Source organism: Theropithecus gelada, chromosome 3 (genome assembly GCF_003255815.1).
Source record: "Theropithecus gelada isolate Dixy chromosome 3, Tgel_1.0, whole genome shotgun sequence".
NCBI classification, from domain to species: domain Eukaryota; kingdom Metazoa; phylum Chordata; class Mammalia; order Primates; family Cercopithecidae; genus Theropithecus; species Theropithecus gelada.
The window spans coordinates 158,581,612-158,607,874 of NC_037670.1; the positions used below are offsets into that span (position 1 = coordinate 158,581,612).

Below are 26,263 nucleotides of genomic sequence, written 5' to 3' on the forward strand. Positions count from 1 at the left end.
AAAAATCACCATGAGTTTGAAGTGTTGCCATCTCAACTTGTCTGAGAAGCACTGTTTGTCCTTGCACAAAAAGGGTGTAAGTATGTACAGGGGAAGGGGACGCACATTCTTTGCCTTGCCCAAGGTCCACACTCCTAGAAAGGTATTCTTTCCAAATATAGGCAACAGAAGGTGCACCTGGCCTCTTCTTTCCATTCTGAATGAGGTTAGGTGCTGGCTCCAGACTGGGGGAACAACTCAGTTGCACACAGAAGAGTTTGAGGTAAGTAAGAGTTAATAATAACACCAACGCAAAGATATCATGAAGTTGAAGCTGGAGTCAGCACCCTCTTTCCAACTTAAGCTCTTTACCCCTTTGGTTCTCCCTCCAGGACATTCTATCCTGGATGCCCTCTCAAAAAAGGCACTCTTGAGTATCATCATGTCACTCCTCTACTTTCTCCTTCCTCTCACCCAAGGTGGCAAGGATCCAGTGCTATCACAAAAGACCCTGCTCTCTAAAACAATCATATCCCACTGTCTTTGCCCACCTCACTTAATTCCCTGGTTGGAGAAACCTGAGGTCTCCCTGCCTGCTCCAACACACACACACACACACACACACACACACACGCAAGCATGCACACACGCACCCCATTCTCACTCTCTCTCTCCCATTTTTAGAGTCTCACCAGGGCCAGGTTCTCTATGCCTTATGATAAGTTCCTGAGCAACTAATTCATACTTTTGGAGAAAGAAGAGTATTAATGGTTAATTTTAGGGACTTTGGATCCAGGAAGACCTGAGTTGCAATGCCACTTTAGACACAAATTTTGTAACTGGGCAATTGCTTACCATCTTTGGGCCTCTTTCTTCTCCTTTGAAAATAGGGATGTCAATCCTATTTCAGAGGGTCATTGGAATAATTAAACGAGATATGCGTACAGCACTTAGAACAGGCCTGGTTTACAGTAAACAATGAATAAATGGAAGTGATTATTGATGTTTTTGTACTAATCAGAAGAGTTTAGAGTAAATAGTTCCTCCCCTCACCTCCTCTCCCTCTGTCTAATTCTGTCTTCTCTGCCTGATAAAATAACTTGTTTTATGGATACAATGCCTTGTAATTCGATGCCCAGAATCCCAAAGTAGGGATTCTATTAGTAAAAGTCCAGCCTAGTGAGCAGTTTGGTGAACTAGCATGAGCAAAAACTGAGCAACAAGAGGTCTAGACTCCAATTCCTGCTCTGGGGCTTACAAGCCAGGCAGTTTGGGGCAAGTCATTAGCCCCTGAAGGCTATTAATTTCTTCTGTAAAAAGAATTGGGATAAGATGGACTTGTAGGTTCATTCTGATTTTTATATTTTATGGTTCTATATGAAAAGGTTTTTCTCTGAATGAATTCTTTCATTAATACTTAAAAAACCTCGACCGATGTATTTTTTCTTCTGAGACCTCTTATTGCATAGCTTTATCTTGACTCACATTTTTTTTCCACATGCAAAAGTGGTAGTTGAAGGTGGACTGTGGAGTTGGTCATTCTAGGTCTGGACTTCAGTACCACCACTTGGCTTTTGACCTCTCTGAGTTATTTAACTTCTCTGAGGCTCAGTGGTCTCATCTGTCTAATGAGGATAGACAGAGGGTGGATATGAAGATGAAAGGAGGCAAAATTCTTAAACCATATGACCTCTAAGGCTATAGTTTGATTGCCCTGTGGGACATTAACCACTTTTGTCTACAACTTGGCAAACTTATTTCAGAATGTCTTTTCTCATGGACTCTGAATACCTAATTACTATCTTCCTGATTTCTTCATTAATTAGTGAGTTGAATAGAATCTTTCACATGTGCTTCATTCTATTTTTTATATAAGAATGCTGTTTTTAACTTTTTGAAAATTATTCTTTGACTGCCTTCAGACACTCTCCTCAGTAGACCGACATTGGTGAAACTCACTAGAAATGCTGATTAAGTTACTGAAAAAAAGAAAAACGATCGAGATTTGCATTTTTACACTTTCTGCCTGATTCTTCCCTATGTCACTTAGCCAAAGCCAAGCCCTACAAGGGTTAAGGTGGGGAAAATTCCCTTGGAGGAATCTCTACTTATTGGAAAAAGAAATAAGCAAAAAGCAAGATGAGCCTGGCAGAAAGAGATACTTTGCTTATGGCCTTTACGTTTATGACTAGCAAGATAATGAAGGAAGGTAATTCTGAAAGCTTTATGTCAGTTTTAACGGCCCCTCAAGCACTGAGAAAGATAATAGTCAATGGATGGTGTCCATAAGGATTTTTTCTCCTTCTCCCCTGACAGCCATTGACAGGATCATTTTGTATTTGCAACTGCTGTCACTGAAGCGTGCAGAAAAGGCCCTGTAAGGCCAGGAGGATGAGGGTTACTTCCCTGCAAGGATCTCTATTGTCATCACTATGGCAATAATAGTTACTATAATTTTCATTCTGCTTTTCTATAGAGTGTCGACTTTGTGGAGCTTAAGACTATGGGATTCGGGTCACATAAAATCACACTAGCATAAAATCACGCTTTGTTATCTTGCAAGAGTATTTTTTTAACTGCAAAGAGAGCCTATGCAACAATATTAAAATAATTGCCAATGCAGGTCACTTGACTAATATAATTATTTATGGGATGCTAATAGCTTTTCAGACGCTTTCAGATACAGTGTCAATTTGACAGCAGTTTTTTCTCTCTCTGTTTGGATTGTTAGACCACTGCCAGTTTTTCTCCCCAAGGACAAGGCTTATCATTGGGGGGTGGGGGTGGGGAATGTAAATTAATTGGAAATCAGCTCTCAGGCGTCGTCCGGTAGTTTCTCTTTATTATCTGCAATTAAATCATAAGGACAGGAACCATGCCTTCTATTTCACTTGTATGCACCCTCATCTCCTAGCATCGCGCTCTGCATAAATTTCAACGGTACTAGCTTTCCTACAGTCAGCTTTAGAGACATTAGACACTTCCAAAGTACGACTCTGCGGAAAGAGCCCTTTGAGAATGAAGCGGGAACGTGGCGCACCTGCGATCCTAGCGTGGGATGACAAAACTCTAAGAGGGGTCTCAGGGTAGGGAGGAAACAGCGGGAGACAAAGAAAGGGGGTATAGCGAAAAGAGGTGAAAACAAGAAAGAGAAGCGAACAGAACGGACCAAAGAGAGAAAAATAACAGAAGAGACTGAGAAAAAGAAAAGTCAAGTGGAGCTCCCAATGCCCCGCCTGCAGAAGGCGAGCTCGCGCGGAGGAGACTACAGGCCCCAGAATCCCCCGCGGTTCCCCTTGCCTGGGGTCAGTCTCCTAGGCAACCCCGCTAAACAAGATGGCGACCCCCAAGAGGGCTCTCCTGAGGACCAGAGCTTCCTCTCTCCTGAGAGGCTTGGGCAGATCCCGAACTGGAGCCCGATCGTTACAGTTTCGTTCAGAAAAAGAGCGTCAGCCTTGCTGGCCTTCTTTTCCCATGGGGCAGAAGCCGAAAGGCAGGTCTAACATAGCCTCCTCCCACCTGCTCCAGCAGCTCATGCACCCGGATCAGGAGCTGGACGTGGACGGAGACGAAGACCAGAGCGAGGGCGAGGCGGGATCCGAGGAGTCCTCAGAGTCCGAAATGCTGAATTTGGAGGTGTGTCTTCCCCCCGACTCCTCACTCCCTGGCTTCATCGTCCAGCCGTCAGGCCCTGCTACTTCAGCAGCAGCTTCCTGATGCACCCCCACCAGCCCGAAGTTTCCCACACCTTGTCAGGCTCTCTCGCCTCCAGGAACGCCTCTTCCCCCACTTTTCTTCCCCTGTCTGTTACCCCATTTTCTCACCCCCTGCCTGAAATAGCTCTAAATATCTCCTTTCTTTTTTCATTAACACATTTGATTTCTTATGAGTCAAGTTAACACAGCGTCACTTTGAAAGAGTGTCTAGATAATTGTCTGGGAATTATGGCTTTAGCTTTTTCAAAATTATACTTTGACAGTCTTGTGAATAGGCAGAGTTCATCTCTGACATTGCCAGCACCTGTTGCCCATGGCTATGACATACTTCCACACTCTTCCTCAGTTTTAGTGCCGTCAGCCTCTCTCCAGGGAAAATAATAATAATAATAATAATCCTCTTTTGAAAGTGCTTCTTCAAAGACTAAGTGACTTAAAATTTGAATACATTACTTCTGTCAGGGGCATATGCCTTATACAAGCAACATGTACACACACCAGAAAAGAGCCCTAGAATGTTCAAACAGTCAGTTCATTGTGGGAGTATTTTAGGATGTGGGGAATGTTTCCATCATCCCACCTGTATTGACTGGGGTGGCGGCTTCACGTTTCACGTAACTGCTGATTCGATTCCCTCCTTTCTACAATACGTCTTCTGACCACCGCACAATTCCTCTTCTTTCTTACGCTTATTGTCGTCCTTTTCCTTTCTTAGTCCACTGCTGTCTTCTTGTCCTTTTTCACTTCTCATCACATCCCTTTTTTCTCTTGGCTTCCAATAAATTACTTTCTTTCAGAAGCGTAATTTAATTTGCTTCCTTTCTATTTTATTTACTTGTTTTTTGAGATGGAGTCTCATTCTGTCACCAGGCTGGAGTGCAGTGGCGTGATCTCCGCTCATTGCAAGCTCCACCTCCTGGGTTCAAGCGATTCTCCTGCATCAGCCCCCTGAGTAGCTGGGACTACAGGTGTGTGCCACCACGACCAGCTAATTTTTTTTTTTTTTTTTAGTAGAGACGGGGTTTCACCGTGTTAGCCAGGATGGTCTCAATCTCCTGACCTCGCGATCCGCCCACCTTGGCCTCCCAAAGTGCTGGGATTACAGGCATGAGCCACCGCACCCGGCCTAATTTGCTTCGTTTCAATACACTGTTAGGTTCTTCTCTTTGTCTTGGCTGCCAGGAAACTTAGATTCAATAGTTTTTCTTAATTTCAAAGTTTTCTTTATGTTTTCTCTCCCCTTTCCTTTTCTTTGACAGTATAAATTGCTTGAAATTCTTTTCAGAAGTAAATATAATGTAGAGAAGTAGAATATTTTCTTTTCTTCTTTCTTTCTCTTTCTTTCTTTCTTCTCCTTCCTTCCTTCCTTCCTCCCTCCCTCCCTCCCTGCCTTCCTTTCTCCTTTCTTGCCTTCCTGCTTTCCCCTCCTTCCCTCTTTTCCTTCCTTCCTCCCTCCCTTTCTTTCTTTCTTTTTTCCTACTTTCTCTCCCTTCCTTCCTGCCTTCCCCCTCTCCCTCTTTCTTTTCCTTCCTTCCTTCCCTTCCCTCCCTCTCTTTCTTTTTTCCTTCCTTCCTCCCTTCCTTCCTTCCCGTCTTCCCCCCCTCCCTCTTTTCCTTCCTTCCTTCCTTCCTCTCTCTTTCTCTCTTTCTTTTCCTTCCTTCTCTTTTTTTCTTTCTTTCTCTTTCTTTCCTTCATTCTTTCTTCCCTCCCTCCCTTCCTCCCTCCCTCCCCTCCACTCTCTCCTTCCTGCCTTTCTTCCCCCTCCCCTCTCCTTCCCTCTCTTCCCTCCCCCCTTCCCCACCCCTCCCATCCTCTCCTTTCCTCTCCTCTTCTCTCCTCTTCTCTTTCTTTCACAGGGTCTTACTCTGTCACCCAGACTGGAATACAGTGGTGCAGTCATGACTCACTGCTGTCTCAACCTCCTAGGCTCAAGTGATCCTCCTGCCTCAGCCTCCTGAGTAGCAGGGACTACAGGTGTACATCAGAGCGCCTGGCTAATTCTTGTATTTTTTGTAGAGACGGGGGTCTCGCCATATTGCCCAGGCTGGTCATTATCTCCTGGGCTCAAGCAATCTGGCCACCTCAGCCTCCCTAAGTGCTAGTGTTACAGGCATGAGCCACTGTGCCCAGCCTAGGATATTTTCAGTGCTCTCACTCTGTGATATTCTTCTGGTTTCCCCTCTTTGCATCTTTGCATCTATTCATAGTCACCTTTTCTCTTTGAGGCCAAACATAATTCTGTGTTACGCCTGTTCCCTTTCACAAACTCCTTTCCTCATTTGTCCTATTTCTCCTTATTCTCCCCTTTCTAACCTGCAGTGTCTTCTGTTACTCTGATTCTTCTATTAACCACTTGGGTTCCCCTTCCTTTGTAATGTCCTTCTGTTCACTTTCAACATTTGGCCTGTTTTTTTTTTTTTTCTCCCATCCTCATCCTCCATTTTGTCTTTCCCCTTTTTTTACTTCCTTCTACTTGAGCTAGTTCCCATTAGTTATGCTTAAAGTTGACCATAGAAAGCTATTAATTATTCTGTTCATTATTACTTCTCTTGTCTTTTGTTGATTTACTTTCTATCTTTAACAGTGACTATTACAAAACTCTAGTGGTGTTTTTGCAACTTTGAGATGTTTGTATGGTTTCCACCAGCTTCCCCCCCAGAGGAATTCACAAATGAACCACCAGTATATTTTGTTATTCTAATTAACACATAGCTCTTCGGCTGTGGGGTTCATTAGCACTATTGTTAATCTGTCTTCAGTATGCCATTAACAAACCATAGAAGAGGTTGACATGAACTAGCTATTCGTTTTTGGCTTATAAGACACGTGTGGAACAGGTTCATTATTTCTTCCATTTATATTCTAAATATTAATTTTGTGTTTTTATTCTATTTTGGCTTTTTGTAGTATTGCATACATATTAATATGCTAAATAAACTGAAACAAAGTTTTAAAAAGAAACATTTGGAAATTCATGTTCAGTGATTTATTATTCCCATCTTAGCCTGTTATTCCCAGCTTATTCCCAGCTTAGCACCTTTGCAATGCTATGATGGTCACAATGATTATTGAGTGCCTTTAATACAATATGCCTTAAACCTCAGAAACCCTTATGAAGTAAGGGAGGCAGTATGGACCACCTGTTCAAAACACTGCTGTTGGAATCAAAGATTTGTGTTTGAGGCTTGATTCAGCCTTTTGTTAGTTGTGAGATCTTGAGCAAGTTACTTAACCTCTCTCATTGTTAATGTGGGAATTATAATAATACTTAAACAATTGTGAGAATTAAATGAGATCCTATATGTTAAACGCTTATCATAATATATTTTGATACAGTTAATAATACAAATAGTAACTTACATGTTTTTATCTGCTAACTACAACCCATTAAGTGATTTGATTAATTTAGCCTTCATTGAACAAGCATTTACTGAATGATTGCTATGCAGAAAGCACTCTTTGACTGTACAGAGCAGAAGTTTCTAGGCCCAAAAATTGATGCATGAAAAACACTTCTTTTCAGTCCCTTAATATGTGTAATAATACCTACTCCTGGGATAGTTATGAATATCAAATTTGATAAGAAACTCTACATTTAAAGTTCTTACTATAGTGTCTCATACAGAATAGACTCTCAAAAAATTATGGCTGCAATAAATAATAACAGTAACGGTAGAGAAAGATGAGAACATGATTGAAGACATACATGGTCCCTGCTCTCAAAGCGACATAAGAATGTGAGTAAATAATAGCAATTCAGCATACCTGTAGTATGTCATACAGAGATGAGTACAGCTGACACTTGGATTGCAGGGACATTGAAGACTTCAGGGGAAGGAGACTCTTGCCTGGGTGGAGAGGTGGTGTGTGGGCAGGCAGGTGGCAGCTTTTCCTAGTGATGAGTTACAGGTGAGAACAGAAGCAGCCTCCTAGGTAGGGGTGAGATTGTGGAGGGCACTGTGATACCGTAGGAACATGGACTTGGGTCTCTACACAGTGGGGAACTGCTCTGTTGGCCAGGTGGTATTAGATTGGAGGATGGTAATACTGGAGGCAAGGAGATCAGTGAGAAGATTCTAGCAAAATCCAGGGGGGAGTGAGAAGAGCTTGGATTAAGGCAGTGGCAATGGGAATGGAAAGGAAACTAAAGATAAAACATATTCAAAGTATTTAAGATGGTTCAGTTACAAACTAAATATTAGAAGTCTAGGATGACTGTTAGGCCTATGGCATGGTCTGGGGTAATATTAAGGCTGTTGTCTATCATAGGAATCAGGGACAGATGGAGCTATTTGTTAAGGAGTTGGATATATGAACCATATGACTGGGAATCAGGGCAGGGATCTCAGAGTAGGAGACATGGGAATCATTACCACTAGATTCTGGGAAATCATCCCGGAAGGAATAGGAGGGAAAAGACCACAAATAGAACCATAAAGGTACAGATACTAAGGGTATTTAAGCGGTAGGCAGATGAAGCAGGGAAGAAAACTGGGAAGGACTGGTAGAAGTAGGAGGAGAAAGAAGACCTATATGATAGGGAAGCCAAGAGTCTCAAGAACATGATGACCGGGTGCAGTGGCTCATGCCTGAAATCCTGACACTTTGTGAGCCAGAGGCAGGAGGATAGCTTGAGGCCAGAGTTTGAGACCAGTCTGGGTAACATAGTGAGACCCCATCTCTATAAAAGATTTTTTTAAAATTAGCCGATGGATCATAGTGGTATGCACCTCTAGTCCCAGCTACTTGGGAGGCTGAGGCAAAAGGATCACTTGAACCCAGGAGTTCGAGGCTGCAGTGAGCTATGATCATGCCACTGCACTCCAGTCTGGGTGACAGAGAAATCCCTTGTCTCAAAAGAAAACGGAAAAAAAAAAAAAAAAAAAAAAAAAAAGAAGAAGAAGATGGGAATGGGTTATGCTACAAATAGGTTAAGTGGGAAGAGGTCTAAAAAGTGCTCCTTCATTTTGCCTGTTTGAGGGTCATTGGAGACATTGGCCCGTGTGGTTTTTATGAGGTGGGTGAATAGGAGGCTAAGTGAGGTTGAAGACTAGTTGGGAGGCGAGGAAAGGAGCACTAAGGCATAAAAAACGAACATCTCTAGAGAAGATTGGTTATTAAAGGAAACTCTAGTTTATAGCTAAAGGAATCTGCAGAACTGAAGACAGCCTCTGTAGGACAGAAGCGTCTGACACATTTGTATGGCTGGAGTGGGAACAGTAGAGAGTGGTGGGTTCAAAACACAGACGAAAGGGGGCAAAAATGGTCCCCGAGGAAAGAGAAGGGGGTGGGACCCTGAGTAGAGAGAAGGCACAGTCTTCCTCTAAGACCTGAGTGAGAAGCATTAGGACAGGTGCTCCTAGGAAGCTGAGAGGCTTAACATCTGAGAGCTTCCACTTGTCTCAGAAGTAGAAGAGAAGGGCATTAGTGGAGAATAGGGCAAAGGAGTTGAGGCACTGCACAGCTTGAGAGTGATGGAGAGCTGGGTTAGTCAAGAAGGGGAGTTGAAAAGGGGCTGATGAAGAACGGGAGACTTTCATAGCAAAGAGGCCCAGCTGAAAGTCATCTTTACAGGGTCTCCAGGATGCAGGGTTGTGGGGTCTTCTCCAGCCCACTCAACAGCTAGGGGGCAGAAGAGGTGCATTCATTCATTCAACCCATGTTTGAGCACTCACCACGTGCGAGCCACTGTTTGCCTCCTTCACACTTAGGCTTCAGCCGTCCTGAACCTTCATCGTTCTCTCAATAGGCCATGCTTGCTTTTGCCTTTGGGATTTTGTACATGCTGCCCCTTTTGCCTGTAATACTATTTCTTGGCTCGCTCTTCAGCTTTCTCTTCCCTTTGGCCAGAGTAACTCACAATTTGGGTCTCAATTGAATTGCTCTCTCCTAGGAAGATTTTGCTAACCACTTACTCCACCCTGGTACTGACATACAATAGGGGCCCTGCTCATAGTCAGCAGACACTGCTTATCTCTATTATACTATTTATCAAATCCAAAAATTGTTTGCATACTTGTCTGTCTCCCAGACTGAACTGTAAATCCCTTATAGACAGGCACCATATCTGTTCACTGATTCACTGTGTCTTATCCATTGAGCCAAGCAGAGTGGCTGGCATGTGCTGGGTATTCTATAGATTTTTTTTCCCCTGATGAATGACGAACATGACACAGTCCTGCCTCAATGCAGCAGTTGATTGTGAACTTGATTCTGATTTGTATATGGATGGGGTAGTTGTAACCAGGGGACAAGGATCAGAGACTTGAAGATAGAGAGAAATTGAAATTGCCTATGGGGCCAGGTGTGGTGGCTCATGCCTGTAGTCCCAGCACTTTGGGAGGTGGAAGTGGGCTGATCATTTGAGCCCAGGAGTTTGAGATCAGCCTGGGCAACATGGTGAAACCCTGCCTCTATAAAAAAAAATGATAAAAATTAGCCAGCCATGGTGGCACATGCCTGTAGACCCATCTATTTTGGAGGCTGAGGTGGGAGGATGGCTTGAGCCTGGGAGGTTGAGGCTTTGAGCTGAGATCACAACACTACATTTCAGCCCAGGTGACAGAGCGAGACCATGTCTAAAAAAAAAAAAAAGAAAAAAGAAATTGCCCATGGGCTACCCAGTAGGGAAGGGAGTATAGTTAGACGGGAACAGATAGACTCTGAGAAAGGTGTCTATCTGTGAACAGACTGGAGATTTTGTTGTGGTCAGTGAACAAGTTCAACAGGTGCTAGATAGGTTGAAGGATAAGCAATTGTGGGATTAGAGTGGAACACTGGGGTCTGAGGTTTCCAGGGTGGAGCAGTTTAGCATGGTGACTAGGTCCAGGGCATGGCCGTGAGAGTAAGCTGTCTGGAGCTGAGGCAGTAAAGAATTGTGCATGTGTGCATGTGCTGGGAATAGGGTGTTGGATGGCCATCCATAGGGATTCTGAAGCCACTCAAGATAATGACAGGAGCTTGAAAATGACCAAAGATCAGAAGGAGAAGACATGATACTGCCAAATGTCAGGAACCTCAGGAGGTGTGAGGAGGTTATTGTGCAGACTGCTGCCTTCCCCAAGGAAAAATGGTGACAGTGTTGCTCATCTCCATGTCAGTGGCTAAGTTGAAAAATAAGCATCCACCTGCTAGATGTGAAGATGCAGTGTCTTCATATTTCCAGGAAATGGATGAACTTCAGAGGGCTAGGTGGAAAGTTTGGAGGGAAGGTAACATTCCTTCCCGGCCTTATGTAATAAATTAGAACTTCATTTAGAAAAGTAAATGTGTTTTGCCCATTTTGTGAACAGGCTGATTGGCATAGATGAGTGAAACATTAAGATGCAGAATTTCTGACTTCATCAACTGGTAGTAACAAAAATCGTCATCTATTGGGAACACTGTGTTGCACATACTGTGCTGTGAGTTTTATATCCATTTTTTCCTTTCTCTAAAAATATTAAAAGAAGGTGCAGGGAAGGAATGACTTTCCCTCTACTCTCCTGGCTTTTATAGCTGGGTCTACAAAATAAACTGACAACAGGTGGATTAACAGGAGAAAAGGTATTATACATGTATTAAGTTTTAATAAATGTTTAATGTTTGTAGGGGACATTGCAGGAAAAAATAAAAGTGAATAATCAAAAAAGCAGTGAGATTTCAGATGTTATGTACCATCTCAACAGGAGAAGAGGAGAAGGGATTCTGGTCACTTAGGGGAGAGTAAATGCTTTTTAGGGAATAAATAGTCTCTTAGAAAAACAGACATGAGGTATGAAAGTTTGTGACAAAGTCTTTCTGAGTGTGACATTGACTTCTGGTCTCCTCTCCTGAGTGGGTAAAAGTCATTCTTCTGTGTTTGATGAAACCACCAATGGGGAGGAATTTAGGACAACTGAGTTTCTTTTGGAGGATCTGCCTTTAGGCAGATAAAGGGAGTTCAGAAAGAGCCTTTCCCTGTGTTTGCTGTTTTTCAAGTGCCTTCAGCTCAAAATAATCAATATACCAACGTGGCATATTTTAGAGCGACATGTCCTGAATTTCTTCAAAGGTAATAACATTTCCTATTTATAGCTGAAAACTACAAGGCTCAGTGAAAACTTTACCTCCCCAAAGTCACACATCCAAAATGGCAGGGCTGGGGTTCAAGCCACGCCTGCCCAATTCTGAAGCCATGTGCTGCCTCCCCGTTGGTGGTATTTACTTCCCTGAATCAGTGGAAACTTGCCAGGAAAGAAACTCTTTATAATAGCACAAGCCTACATGCGTATGTCGTCAGTACCTACAGCCGGAGCAGCACTGTTGATTCCTGAATTCATATAGAGGACTTAGAAAAAGGATATTTTGCCATTATAGTCTATATGCTAGTCATGGTTAGTTATGTTGGTGTGACTGATGTGATCACTATGTTTTGTGTCCTCATGTTGATGTCAGTGTCAATGTGTTGGTCATTATGGAGCTGAAAGCAGCACAAACATGATACTGACCTACCTGTTATCTCTTTTGTCTGTCATTGTTGGAGGAAGGGCATGTCAGGGTGCCATTGGTCCGTGTGATGTCTATAGACCAAGGGCCAACCTTCTTATGGAAATGATCATCACCTTTTTAATAATCTTGTACATTTTATAAATCTAGCAACATTGACTAATAGGAAGTGAACTGAAGGACCTGTTTTCTCCAGCACGAATACCAGATTAAGAGAAATAATTGCCTTAATTTGATGTAACCATCCTTTAGGGTGTGGGTAAGCAGTCAAATGCAGTGGTTAGGACAGTTTTGGAGAATTGCCCTGGGACTGGACAGATTGGGATTTTCATTCCAGCTCTGTCACATACTATCTGTTTAGTTTCAGGCAAGTTAACCTCCAAACCCTAATTCTTCCATCTGTAAAGTGGAGATAAGAGTACCTATCTCAGTGTTGTCCAAAGGATTCAATGAGTTCATCCATTGAGAGCTGTTAGTGCAGTGTCTGGAATAGAGAACCACTCAATACCACCACTGATACTACTGTTTCTACTGCTACAGTGTTCACTCAACTTTGAATGCCTAATGTAAGTGACCACCTGAAAAAACCAGTGCCAATGAAAACATTGATTTGGCAGATAGTTATTTAATTATATGTAATACGTATATGTTATCAACACAGAATTTTTTGGGGGCTTGGTAAATTTTGGAGGGCTCAGCTCCTGGGTATAAAATATACTAAATAAGTGTTGGATATGACAAGATAGATTATTTCTTTTCTAATGAGAGTCTTTTCTTTGTCTACCTTTCTGGGTGTTTTACAGGAGGAATTTGATGGGGTCCTGAGAGAGGAGGCCGTGGCCGAAGCACTCCATCACTTGGGGCGCTCAGGCTCTGGGACTGAGCAAGTCTACCTCAATCTGACTTTGTCAGTGAGTATGACAAAATCTCCATTGGCTGGATACAGCTTGACACTGGCTAGACCATATTCATTTTCTTCCGTACTCATAGCTTTTGTAAGGGCAGAAAATCTTGGAGCCTTGCATTTGACGGAGACTGTTGATAAGAGATATTTATGTAAATATTAGACTCCAGAGAGCTCTGACCAATCCAGTAATCAGCCCCCCAAATTTCTTAGTTTTCATTCTCTTCGCACTCTATTTCTTTCATCTTAAGTAGTCTGTATTATAGTAATCAATGCTTTCTTTCCAGGAGGTTGAATTTGATTCTGTAAAACCAATCAAAGACTAAGAATTTTCTCTCTGATCAGTGGAAGAAGCATTAAACTTTATATCTGAATCCAAGGGAACAAAGTATTTTGATATTGACTTTCCCCACTAAGTATGTCAAGAAATAAGAGCCTTTGAGCTATATCTTACTTTCCAAAAGATACCTACCATTAAAGAAAAAAATCTATTATTATTTATCAGTTTTTAAGATTTCAGTACTCGTCATAGAGTAGCACAAAATCTTGGCTTCAATTTTATCAGAAGAGAGGCTGTAAGAGCAAACTACTGGGAATACTTGCTTCTTTCCTCATTTTGTTTCTCTGTAGTCCTAGGAAAACAATTTAAGTCATTTTGCCTCCTTATATTGTAAAGCATTAAATATTCATTGGAGATCCACAGAGTAAATTTAGCTACATATGAGAAAAAAAACCGCACATTGAAATTTTACCATGGCACCATGATTTGGCGAAAGGGTATATATAATTCACTGTAAGCCTGTTCTATCTTGGATTTGAATGAGTAAGCTATGCAAGAAATGTTAAGCTGTTTTCACCTTTGCTAGTTCCATGGGCATGTCCTTCAAGGTCAGCATATTAAAACAGTAATCTTTTTCTATTTTCACTTTATAACATTTTATGGATGACTCAGTCAGTCAGGCAATAACATACAGGGACCACCCTGTATGCATTGCACTGTGTTCAATGCTGGAATATGGTATATAATTCCAGCAGCCAATGCATCCCCACACAAGCCCCTTTCAATCAATATTCTACTTATGTAGGTACTGCTATGCCTTAAATTGATCTACCCCAAAAAGCAATCCTTTAAATCTTATTTCAGCTGGGTGGACTGAAGCTTAATTTATTTTGCCACTGACCTCCTTACATTTGAGATATTACACGTTGAATTACTTTGACTTAATAACCTGTCTTACTGAATACACTTTCTTAGAGTTGCCTGGTTTGGTGATTTTTTTTTTCCTTTATGTCTTACTTATGTTATATGTTATTTTTTTACTTTCTCTTATTACTTGTGTACATATCTTCTCTTCTACCAAAGTCATAAGTTTCTTAAGGGCACAGTATAGCTCTTTTCCATCATTGTATTTTTCATCATGCCAAGCACAATGCCTTATACATAGTAAATATTCAGTAAGTGTTTATTTATTATTACTATTCTAGCGGCCTTCATTAAGCAATCACCATTATTCTATATGAGAACCTGCTTATAATGACTCTTCATTGGTTTGCTTTTTTTCTGACTCTGACATCACGACATAAAACAGTCATAGAAGTCTTTGTTCCACTCAACCGAATTCCCCTCAACGTCACTTGAAGTTGACTAGAATCAAGATTTCCTGAAAAGAATTTTGGACAAGGATTCAAGAGACTTAGATACTGCTTTTCTATCACTAACTTGCTGTGTGATTTCAGGCTATTAACATACCTCTCTGTACCTCACACCCCTCATCTCTAAATTGGGAGTAAGCGGCCCTACAGATTTCACAGCTGTGTTTGATCAGATGCGATTATTGTGAAAGAGCTTTGAAAATGAACCCGGTGAAAGTGTAGGTAGTATTGTTATTAATGATCTCCTGATGAGCTGTGAATTCTCTTTAAAACTTCATTTAAATTCTAGACATTTTTTTCTTTTCTTCTACTAGATAAAGGCCTTGTCTTTATTGCTATTGTGTGATTTATTAAAAGAAAAAAAAAAGACTCTGTTCTAATGGTCTCCATGAACACTGCTTTAAATTGGCCTTTCATGTTGTATTTGTTTTTGCTAACAACACTAATATTACTAAGCTATTATTGTCTTCAAAGGAAGGGCTTTTCTTTTTTTTATGGCATCTGTTTTGAGATCCTATTAGTAGCAGGCTTCAGATTTTGTTCTCTCACTTCTATACTTGTGAAAGAAATTCTGGATTTCTTTCCATCAACAGTTATTGCAAGAAGGCTGAGTAGTAACCTGAAAAAGCAACATTAAGGTCTTTTACCTTTTATTTTCTCAGGGTTGTAATTTAATTGATGTTAGCATTCTCTGTGGATATGTTCACCTACAGAAGTTGGATCTTTCAGTGAATAAAATTGAAGGTATGTAATTGTCATTCTAGATTGATCACTGAATTTTCTGAAAACTTAAACGTTGCAGTAGGTAATATGGTTTAATAATACCAAACTTGATATAACTAATTTGTGTATCAATCTACATATTGATCCTTTGCTTTCCATGCAAGAAAGGCACCGATAACTGATGAGAGAGAAAAAGGCACAGATCTGCAATATTATGATGTGGCTGAGATGCAGTCAATGATATTTAAGACTAGGAGATGGAATGTTGGCTTTATTTTTTCCTTTTAAGAGATCGATCATTACTTCTTCAATGCCCCCTGAATGTTTAATGATTTCTTTTCTTTTCCTCTGTTAGTTACTCAGTGCAGATGAATTAGTCTTTTTTTTCTTTAATGGATTCTTTTCTTTATTTTGCTTTTGATTTATATTTTATTGCATTCCTTATTTTGCATTTTTAAAATCTTATTTTTAAAATTAAAAAAAAAAAATTTTTTTTAGATGGAGTCTCACTCTGTTGCCCAGGCTGGAGTGCAGTGGCATGATCACAGCTCTCTGCACCCTCCACCTCCTGGGTTCAAGTGATTCTCCTGCCTCAGCCTCCGGAGTAGCTGGGATTACAGGTGTGCACCACCACGCCTGGCTAATTTTTTGTATTTCTAGTAGAGATAGGGTTTCGCCATGTTGGCCAGGATGGTCTTGAACTCCTGACCTCATGTGATCTGCCTGACTCAGCCTCCCAAAGTTCTGGGATTACAGGCATGAGCCATCACACCCAGCCATCTTATTTTTGAGACAGGGTCTTGCTCTATCACCTTGGCTGGAGTGCAGTGGCGTGATCACGGCTCACACAGCCTTGACATCCTGGGCTCAATCAATTCTCCCACCTCAGCCTCCTGGGTAGCTAGGACTACAGACATGCCACCATGCCCAATTTTTTGTATTGATTGTAGACATGGGGTTTCACCATGTTGCCCGGCCTGGTCTTGAACTCCTGGGCTCAAGCAATCTGCCTGCCTTGGCCTCCCAAAGTGCTGGGATTATAGGTGTGAGCCACTGTGCCTGGGCCTACATTTTGTGTTTTAAATCTGTTAGCTCTTTTATCCTTATTATTGAGCACCAGAGATTCACAGATACATATTTTTCATTCTTTTTTTGCTGTCTTTGTTTAGTTGATTCTTTCAACTCTAACTCCACCATTTGTAGTTCTATATAATTTATTTGTTATGACACCTTGTTCACATTTAATGAAATTAGTCCTACCATTGTCAAATTTTCTTCAAAGCTTGATCCTTGTTTATGTTTTTCTGATCTTATTTGAAGTTGACAGTGTACAATGTTTTTCTTTAGATTTCTAGGGAAGTGAGCAAATCATTACTTCTGACCTGCTTTCTTCACTGATAATCTTTCCGCTTGCTTCTTTTGCCTGCCTTTTTTATGACAAATAAATGTTGCTGATATGTCTTCTCTGTTTGATTTTGTTTTTTCCCCCCCTTCTAGGACCCTAATAATTAAAGTCCACTTTTTAACGATTAAGAAATATTCTAGCCCGTTTTCATTCTTAAAATGCTACTGTTTTTGAAAGACTTTTAATTATTTTTTTTCCAGTTTTCTAAAGCTTTATTATGGAAAATTACAAATATGTGCATACATAGAATTTTGGAATGAATATTTGGGTTCAACAATTATCAGTCCATCTATATACCTTCCTGTCCCGCTTCCCCAGGGTTATTTTAAAGCAAATCTCAGATGGTCCTCTCATCAGAAGGCCGTGAGTTTTCTAGTGTTTCTGGCAGGAGCACTTGGCCTACTCCATACCTCCGTGGTTGTTTCCATTTGCCGGGTAGGAAATCGCGGAGTGGTGGGGGCCTTGCCAATGCTCAGTGCTGACAACAGGAGCAGGGAGCCCACAGTTACGCTCCAGGCGTTCCTCTTCAGCCGGGTCAGTACTCATGAACCTTGGATGGCACATTTCACTAGTTCATCAACTGTTTGAAAGCCTCCTGTGTGTAAGGTACAGCGTATTTTTCTTTTTGTGATGACAGCCTCACTGGTCTCCGGGTGTAGGCCAAACTTCAGACTGCGTCCGAATCACCTGGCAGCCCTGATAACACAGATTTCTGGACCCCACTCTCAGGGTTTCTAATTCCGTAGGTTTGGGGTGGGGCCTGGGAATTTGCGTTTCGAACAAGCTCCTGCGTGAGGCTGATGCTGCTGGTCCGGGACCACACGCTGAGAATCAGTGATGGAGACACGAGGAGCTCCTGCCCTCTGGTGGGCAAGGAGGTCACTGCATTGATAGGGACCACAGGCCAGCTCAAGTTCAAAGTCCAGCAACCCAGACCAGGGACTTTTTTCTGTCTTGATATGAAAACACTGGCTATGTACAGTGTGTGAAATGCACTCACCATCTCTTTGGCTCTAGCTAAGTACTAGCTGCTGCCTCTGCTTCAAGAAGGATCTCCATTTACCTGCCCACAGAAAGATCATCATTCATGAGGGTCTGGGTGTCCTGTGAAGTTAGTAGAGTTGAGACCACTACTGGCAGACATGTAGCTGAGCTCAGCGTGGACAAATTGATACCAGTTGGAAAGCAATCACAGTTTCTCCTTAGGTTTCCTCAAAGAGTTCTTCCTTGATTTGCTGATTCATTTCCAACAAAGTGTTAATGTCTCAAAGTATTGTCTCTCCTAGAACTATTTACAGTTAGTAAGGAAGGGCATGGTTTCATCCAGAGAAATAACATAGAAATTGGGGGGAATTTTCTGGCTTCAGTGACTATTGAAAAGGGAAGATACCAGGAGGTCCCTTACACAGCGTGTCCCACCCATTTCAGGGCAGGGCCCCAGCTACTCCAGACTGGCTTCCTTCCCCAGATCTGCATGTGTCTGTGCCACCTGGAGAAAGGTAGAAGCACTTTGCTTGGCTTTGGGTGAGGAGGCTCCACTCTCCCACTAGAGGCCATCCCCAGGGGATTGTAATAGCGCATACTGTGATCCAGAATGAGGAGCGAGAGGGAAATGCTAGTATTGTTGCCATTTTCAGGCGGAGAAAGGACTTATTGGTAGAGACAGGGCCATAACCCTTCCTGTGTGACCCTTCCTGATTCCTTCCCTAATTCATTCCGCTACCTCTGTGTCTGCTGTAAAGTCATAGAGAAATGTAAAGCAATAGTTCATATCTTTTATCTTTTATATGTAATTTCATTAGCAGTATCCTTTATTAGCATAGTAGTCCTTTACTTAGTATTCAAGATTCAAAGTGTGTGCTTGGGATGAAATGCAAAACTCGGATGTGCATTTGATCCAATCCAGAGTCAAAAATCAAATAACAGCAATGAGTTAAATCACTTCAAATACTTAATGCGATCTGGTGCGAAGTCCAGCTGAAACAAAATTTAATTTACAACAAAGAGAGTTTCCGAATTGTGGCATTTCCACTCTTTATGAAAAGATCTAATTTAGTTATTTAAGGGCTAATTATCAAGAGGATTATCAAGGCTTTTGCTTCTCATCCTTTTCTCAAAGGCTGGCAAGTTTTGTAGCATTTCACTGTTAGCGGGAGAGGGAGCGGGCATGAGGAAGAGGCCACAGAGATTGGTTACTTGGCTGCCCCCAAAATAGGGCATACAAGGATTGGCCACCCCTGCAGAAGAGGATTAAATTATTGACTTATCGAGAGTTTTCCACATTTTTTTTTGTATGTTTCACATACTCCTGATTTTATTCCTCTCACTCATATGGAATAATTAAGATGTCTTTGCAACCGTTATAATTTTAAAATATTCTGAGGTCATGTATACTGTTTTTAATGCCTTTGTCTTGTTATTTTATTGGCTCACCTTATTCTGTATCTGTTTCCCCCCTAGATTTATCTTGTGTGAGTTGTATGCCTTATCTCCTAGAACTTAATGCTTCTCAAAATAATTTGACTACATTCTTCAATTTCAAGCCACCCAAAAACCTCAAGGTAGACTTTATGAATACATTAATTACACATGTTTAGGGGTTTGCAAAAGTGCATTAAATAAGCAAAATACCACTCAAATAGATAATTCAGAAAGAATAAGATACAGAGGTAAGTAATGTAAGTTTCTGAATTGAAATAAAAAAGGCAACCTTGTGTATCCTTTATTTTGGAAAAGGGATATGGTCTGTCAGTGGATAGGCTTTCAGCAAGCTTTGTTCAAACCTGGTGTTCAAACTAACAAACTTTCCTCTGATCTCCTTTTTCCCTCATTTGAATAGTAGTTATTATTGCACTTTTTTGTTATTATAGCAGAACAATTTAAAAAAAATATTACTTGGAACATTTTATTTAAAGAAATGCATTTTATTGTATATATTTGAGATGTACAGCATGATGGTATGGGACATATAGCAGAATAATTTATCTGAAAAATTTTATATCTGAATAATCTGTAAAAATGTCCTAGGCTCAAACTTTGCCCTTTTATTTATCCAACTTTACTTTTTAAGAAAATAATGCTTTCAGATCTCCGTTCTTGCTTCTCTGCACTTGCTTTTGCATTTCTGAAGCAGAAATAAACTACCTGTGAACAGCGGTGGATGGAATAGTTTGCTCTGCCCTAGAGCAGTGAGTCTGTTGCTTAAATGCATGCCCAAATCACCTGTGGTTCTTGTGAAAAGGGAATTCTGACCCATTGGGTCTGGGGTGGGGCCTGAGCCTGTGATTACTAAACACCTTCGTGGTGATGTCATGCCACTGATCCATGGGTCATACTTAAGTAGCAAGGTCAGAGAGAAGTGGTTCCTACACTTTTCTGCACTTTGGAATGCCCTGGGAGAGTTTTCAGACCTACTGATGCCCAAATTCCACTGCAAGAGATTTTGATTTAAGTGGTCCAAGGTAAGGCGTGGGCTTTGGACATTTTCTTTTTGGAGATAGGTTGGAGTGCAGTGGCGCAGTCTTGTCTCACCACACCTTCAGCCTCCTGGGCTCAAGTGATCCTGTTGCCCAGGCTGGAGTGCAGTGGCACAATCTTGTCTCACTCTCACCGCAACCTCGGACTCCTGGGCTCAAGTGGTCCTCTCACCTCAGCCTGAGTAGCTGGGACTACAGACACGTGCCAAAACACCCAGCTAATTTTTTTTGGTATTTTTTGTAGAGATGGGGTTTCACCATGTAGCTCAGGCTGGTCTTGAACTCCTGGACTCAAATGATCCACCTGCCTCAGGCTCCCAAAGTGCTAGGATTACAGGTGTGAGCCATCACGCCTGGCCTGGACTTTTAAAGAGACTATCAGGTGACTCTAATGTGCTGACAAATCTGGAAATGATCGCCCTGGGTTTTGTGATTAGTGTTGTTATATTGGACTCAAATATTTAACTAAAAAGTTATTTTAAGGAATGGACATCAACTATTGCCTTTTATTATCTATTAGTTTTATTTTATTTACAAACCAAATTAACTTAAATCCAAAATATTCTATGGAGAGTTGCACAAATAGGAAAATCCATTTGAAATCAAGAAACAGACATTCCCTTATACTGATGAGAGACCTTAATTTTCAATTTTTCTTCTATTTTATATCATTCCGTTATCAATAGCACACTTTTTCCCTTTGAAATTGTAGTTTTTGCCAGGGTGACATTCCTTTGTGCAGGAAGCCGCACTAGGTGCCTGTCTGTACTCAGTGTGGGGCCGCAGGGTTTTGAGGTTATCAGGAATTGAATTTGCAGAGCTGATTTGCTCCTCCTTTTGCTGTTCCAGTCGCCTTGCCTGAAGCCACAGGGCAGTCATTCATGGTAACAGCATGATCCCTACCCCAGGAAAAACTCTGGAGTTTCTCCCTTTCATACCCCTTCCTTGCACTCTCCCAGAAAGACCCCACAAACAAACAAAAACAAATCATAGACCCCATCTTTAAGGTTCTGAGCTCCTGGAGAATTATGAGCAAATATATTGGTCATTTTAGAGAAGTGTGTACCAAGTGCCAGGCTGTACCCTGAGGTGCTGTGAGCCACTGTGAGCTCTGTGTAGACCTGGGAAGGAATGATGGTGGCTTCCTGGTGTTTGTTTTCTTTTCTTTTCTTGTTTTTTTTTTTTTTTTTTTTTGAGATGGAGTCTCACTCTTGTTGCCCAGGCTGGAGTGCAATGGTGAGATCTTGGCTCACTGCAACCTCCACCTCCCAGGTTCAAGCAATTCTTCTGCCTCAGCCTCCTGAGTAGCTGGGATTATAGGCACGAACCACCACACCTGGCTAATTTTGTATTTTTAGTAGAGATGGGGTTTCACCAGGTTGACGAGGCTGGTCTCAAATTCCTGACCTCAGGTGATCTGCCCGCCTTGGCCTCCCAAAGTGCTGGGATTACAGGTGTGAGCTGTTGCGCCCAGCCTCAGGTGTTTTCAATGTATTATTTAATCCCGCCAATAAAGCTGTGGGGCAGCTGGTACTGTCCTGATACTGAAGCATGAAAGGTTAAGTAACTAACTTCACCTTTGCTGGGAGGTAGCGGAACTGGGATTGAACCCACTGTCTGAGACCCCACAGCCTGCATCTTTCCAGTAAGTCAGGCTCGTGTACTATCCCCCACCCTCTTGAGAAGCTCCACTTCCTTTTCATTTAATATCTATGAACCTGGTACCACCAACCAGAGAGAACATGCATTTCCTAGAGTGGGAACTTGTACGTACACTCTTTTTGTATTTATTAGAATGCTTTTGCTCTTACTAGGTGAAAAATGTTAATTTGACTTGATGGCTACTTTTTCCAAGCTGTAGGTTCCAATGGGAGTCCAAACAGTGTCACAAACCCCTTTAAGGTCTTTCAAGAAACCTGACTGGGCGCAGTGGCTCAGGCCTGTAATCCCAGTACTTTGGGAGGCTGACACTTGAGGTCAGGGGTTCGAGACCAGCCATGGTCAACATGGTGAAACCCCACCTCTACTAAAAATACAAAATTTAGCCTGGCGTGGTTGTGGGAGCCTATAGTCCCAGCTACTTAGGAGGCTGAGGCAGGAGAATCGCTTGAACTGGGAGGCTCAGGTTGCAGTGGGCCAAGACTGAGCCACTGCACTCCAGCCTGGGCGACAGAGTGAGACTCCATCTAAAAAAAAAAGAAAAGAAGAAGAAACCTAATACCATAGCTACATAGAGAGCATAGTATTAGCTCCCCTGCCTGAGGTGTAGTTACACAGATGTCATGCTATGGCACCAGAATGAAAGGTGTTCATGAAAACGTGTCAATGATAAGTAAGCCCTATATGATAAGTTTATTCCTAGTTTATTATTATTCTGTAGAAGAAAAAAATGAATGTTAAACTCCATTTACATCATGCCAAATTGACTTATTTCATAGTATGCATTTTACCTAGCTCCCATTTGCGTATGCATACATTTGGTGTTCTGATTTTTTTAGTAACACTTTTATTTGTACATTTCTGTTTCTTCATATGGTCTGCTCACTTATTTTACTAAGTAGTCCTGTTGCTTGCTATATTGCAATTCACTTCATCAGTTTTCTATGCCATTTGAGTTGTATCTAAATTAGTTTTTAGTATTTAAAGGATTTAGTATTTAATGTGTTGCTAAAATAATCTCCATAAATTTGAGGGGTGAAATCACTATTTTAAAGGACATGGAAAAATAAGAATAGCACTTATTATGTAATTGATTGATGGTTTTCCTGAAAATGATTATCATGTACCCAGCATATTATGAATGCAGTGTTTCTAAAACTTGAGTTTTTCTTTCCTTAAAAAAACTTTTTTGTTTATCTTTTGCCAGTAGGTGAATAATTAAAGTTATTTAATATTGTTTTTTAGTCTTACATGTTTGACTAGAAACAACAGATGTTGCTGAAAATGCTTTCCTACAGTAGTCAACTTTGAGAAAGAATGTAAAGTTGAAGAGGCATTGCCTGGAGATGAATAAGAAAGACTAGGCCGGGCATGGTGGCTCACACCTATAATCCCAACAATTTGGGAGGCCGAGACGGGTGGACCAGGAGGTGGGTCAGGAGATCGAGGCCATCCTGCCTCATTCAGTGAAACCCCGTCTCTACTAAAAATACAAAAAAAAAAAAAAATTAGCGGGGTGCGGTGGCACACGCCTACAGTCCCAGCTATTTGGAAGGCTGAGGCAGGAGAATTGCTTGAACCCGGGAGGCGGAGGTTGCAGTGAGCTGAGATCGCACCACAGCACTTCAGCCTGAGCAACAGAGTGAGACTCCACCTCAAAAAAAAAAAAAAATTGAATATTTTGGCATTTAGAGAGTATCATGGGACAATATATGGAAATAGGAATAGAAAAGGTAAAGGAACAGGAAAGAAGATATGCACAGAAATGAAGTGAATACAGTTTACTGGGCAGTAGAGAAAATAAAATGGTTGTAGGTAAGCATGAAATTGAGGTAAATCCTGCAGGAAGACCAAGGAAATTTAAAATAAATGCTAAAAGTGGAGAGCATGGCTGCAGGAATTGAAAGTGTTTAGGTTATTGGGAGGTTCCTGTGCACCATAAGGAAGAGGCCTTCTTACTATCCTCAAGGTGGACAGAAAGTATCCCAGTTAGAAAATGATTAAATGGCTGGGTGCGGTGGCTCACGCCTGCAATCTCAGCACTTTGGGAGGCTGAGGTGGGCGAATCATGAAGTCAGGAGATTGAGACCATCCTGGCTAACATGGTGAAACCCCATCTCTACTAAAAATACAAAAAAACTAGCTGGGTGTGGTGGTGGGCACCTGTAATCCCAGCTACTCAGGAGGCTGAGGCAGGAAAATCGCTTGAACCCGGGAGGCGGAGGTTGCAGTGAGTTGAGATCATACCACTGCACTCTAGCCTGGGCAACACAGCAACACTCCATTTCAAAAAAAAAAAAAAAAAAAATTAAAGACAGATGACTCCTTTAGCCTTAGTGTACTTTCAGTAATGAATTCTAACTTTACATTCAGAAATACCTTCTTCTTGTGCAGTTAATTGTGGTAAATATGAAAAATAAAATATTAATGTAACATTTTGTTCTCTTTTTCTTGCCAGAAGGTGGACTTTTCCCACAACCACATTTCTGAAATTTGTGATCTGTCGGCGTATCATGCTCTCACTAAACTAATTTTGGATGGTATCCTTTGAATAAGTAAAGGGGAAAATTTTAAAAACAATATAAAAATTAAAGGCTACATATTCAAGAATTGTACTAGATTACATGGACTAGTACCAGATAAGCAATATAATAGAGATGTGATTCATTTAAATGACTAGGAATTGATATTCACAAAATGAGGATAAATATTTTATTTACCAAGAAATGAAGCTGTGAGTCAAAGCTTGCCAAGAGTATCTTACCCCTGAAAAGCTAAGTAAGATAGTCATCCTTCTGATAAGTGTAGGCTTATTCTTATTCTAGAACTGGAGAAGAAGTTCTGTTGTAATTAACTCCTTTCTCAGTTGGGTGTGTTGGCTCACACCTGTAATCCTAGCACTTTGAGAGGCCAAGGCAGCTGGATCACCTGAGGTCAGGAGTTCAAGACCAGCCTGGCCAACATGGCGGAAACCCTGCCTCTACTAAAAATACAAAAATTAGCCAGGTGTGGTGGGGCGCACCTGTAATCCCAGCTACTTGGCAGGCTGAGGCACAAGAATTGCTTGAACCCAGGAGGCAGAGGTTGTAGTGAGCCAAGATTGTGCCACTGCACTCCAGCCTGGGTAACAGAGTGAGACTACATCTAAAAAAAAAAAAAAAAAAAAAAATTAACTCCTTTCTTCAAATTTACTGAAACTTGTGTCCTATTTTATATAAATTCAGTATTTGAAAATCTAGATATGGTCATAAGGAAAATTAGTGATTATTTATTTTACAATGAGTTCATGCTAAGTTCTCTTTAAATAGTAAGCTTTTTAAATGTATTTTAAATATGCTTTCATTCTTTTTCTAAAAAAAGAACTTTTGATATGATTTGAACATACCTATTTCATGAGCCAGGCTCCCATGCAAGCAGAGCACCTACTTTAAAGACAGCGAGCTCCAACTTCTAGAGCCTAAGGGGCTAATTGGAGATCCTGAGTTTAATGAGCTTGAGTCTCTTCTTCACACCAGAGACTGATGTTTTCTTGGTGGCAGGGGAGCCAGTAGCTTCTCTTTCTCAGTAAGTATCTTTCTATTCACCTGAGGATTTTTGGGGACAGAATGGAGAATGAATTGATTGCCTTGGGTGCCTCATTCAGGGATATGACAGCAGCTAGTACATACTACATTTGTGATAAGGCTGAGATGAGGGACAACAGAGGGTACATCTTCTTGAAGACGTATCTTGTAAAAGAAAAAATGCTTTATTCATATATGATGGAAAGCTTGGAACATAGCACCACTCTCTTTAGAACCTGTGTGTGAAAATGAGCAATTAGTGGACATTTAGATGATGCTTACATGAGCAAGTTTTTCTGATTATAGTCTAACAGAGAAATCAGAAAGTGACCAAAATAACACGTTTTGTTGACAAACTAAAAGCATACACATTAGCAGTGTATCTCTGTAGAACCTTCACTTCATGCTTGACTATCATATATTTTGAGTTTGCAAAGAGATAGCCGGACAGTCCAGAAGCTATCTGGCTCAGACATCCATTTATCTCAGGCTGTGTAGAGTGCTTCACAGGAAGGTCCACGCAGCAGCATCACCTGGAACTTCATAGAAATGCAGATTCTTGGGCTCCATTGCAGACCTAAGAAATCAGAATTTGCATTTTAATAAGACCCCCCCACCCAAAGCAATTTGAGCACACATTAAAGCTTAAGAAACACTGGGGTTGGTCTAGGCCGGGAGTGGTGGCTCACACCTGTAATCCCAGCACTTGGGGAGGCCAA

At 41.4% G+C, this 26,263-nt stretch overlaps 1 protein-coding gene across 1 annotated transcript in view; it reads left to right on the plus strand.

Annotated features, from left to right (window-relative positions):
• The first annotated feature begins 3,246 nt into the window (after nt 1-3,246).
• LRGUK (leucine rich repeats and guanylate kinase domain containing) overlaps nt 3,247-26,263 on the plus strand; it is a 126,666-nt gene continuing 103,649 nt past the window's right edge. The window contains exons 1-5 of the mRNA XM_025380184.1: nt 3,247-3,615; nt 12,965-13,072; nt 15,381-15,462; nt 19,307-19,407; nt 24,440-24,521. Coding sequence (XP_025235969.1) covers nt 3,316-3,615; nt 12,965-13,072; nt 15,381-15,462; nt 19,307-19,407; nt 24,440-24,521 — 673 coding nt within the window. The 5' untranslated portion in view covers nt 3,247-3,315. The remainder of the gene's footprint in view (nt 3,616-12,964; nt 13,073-15,380; nt 15,463-19,306; nt 19,408-24,439; nt 24,522-26,263) is intronic.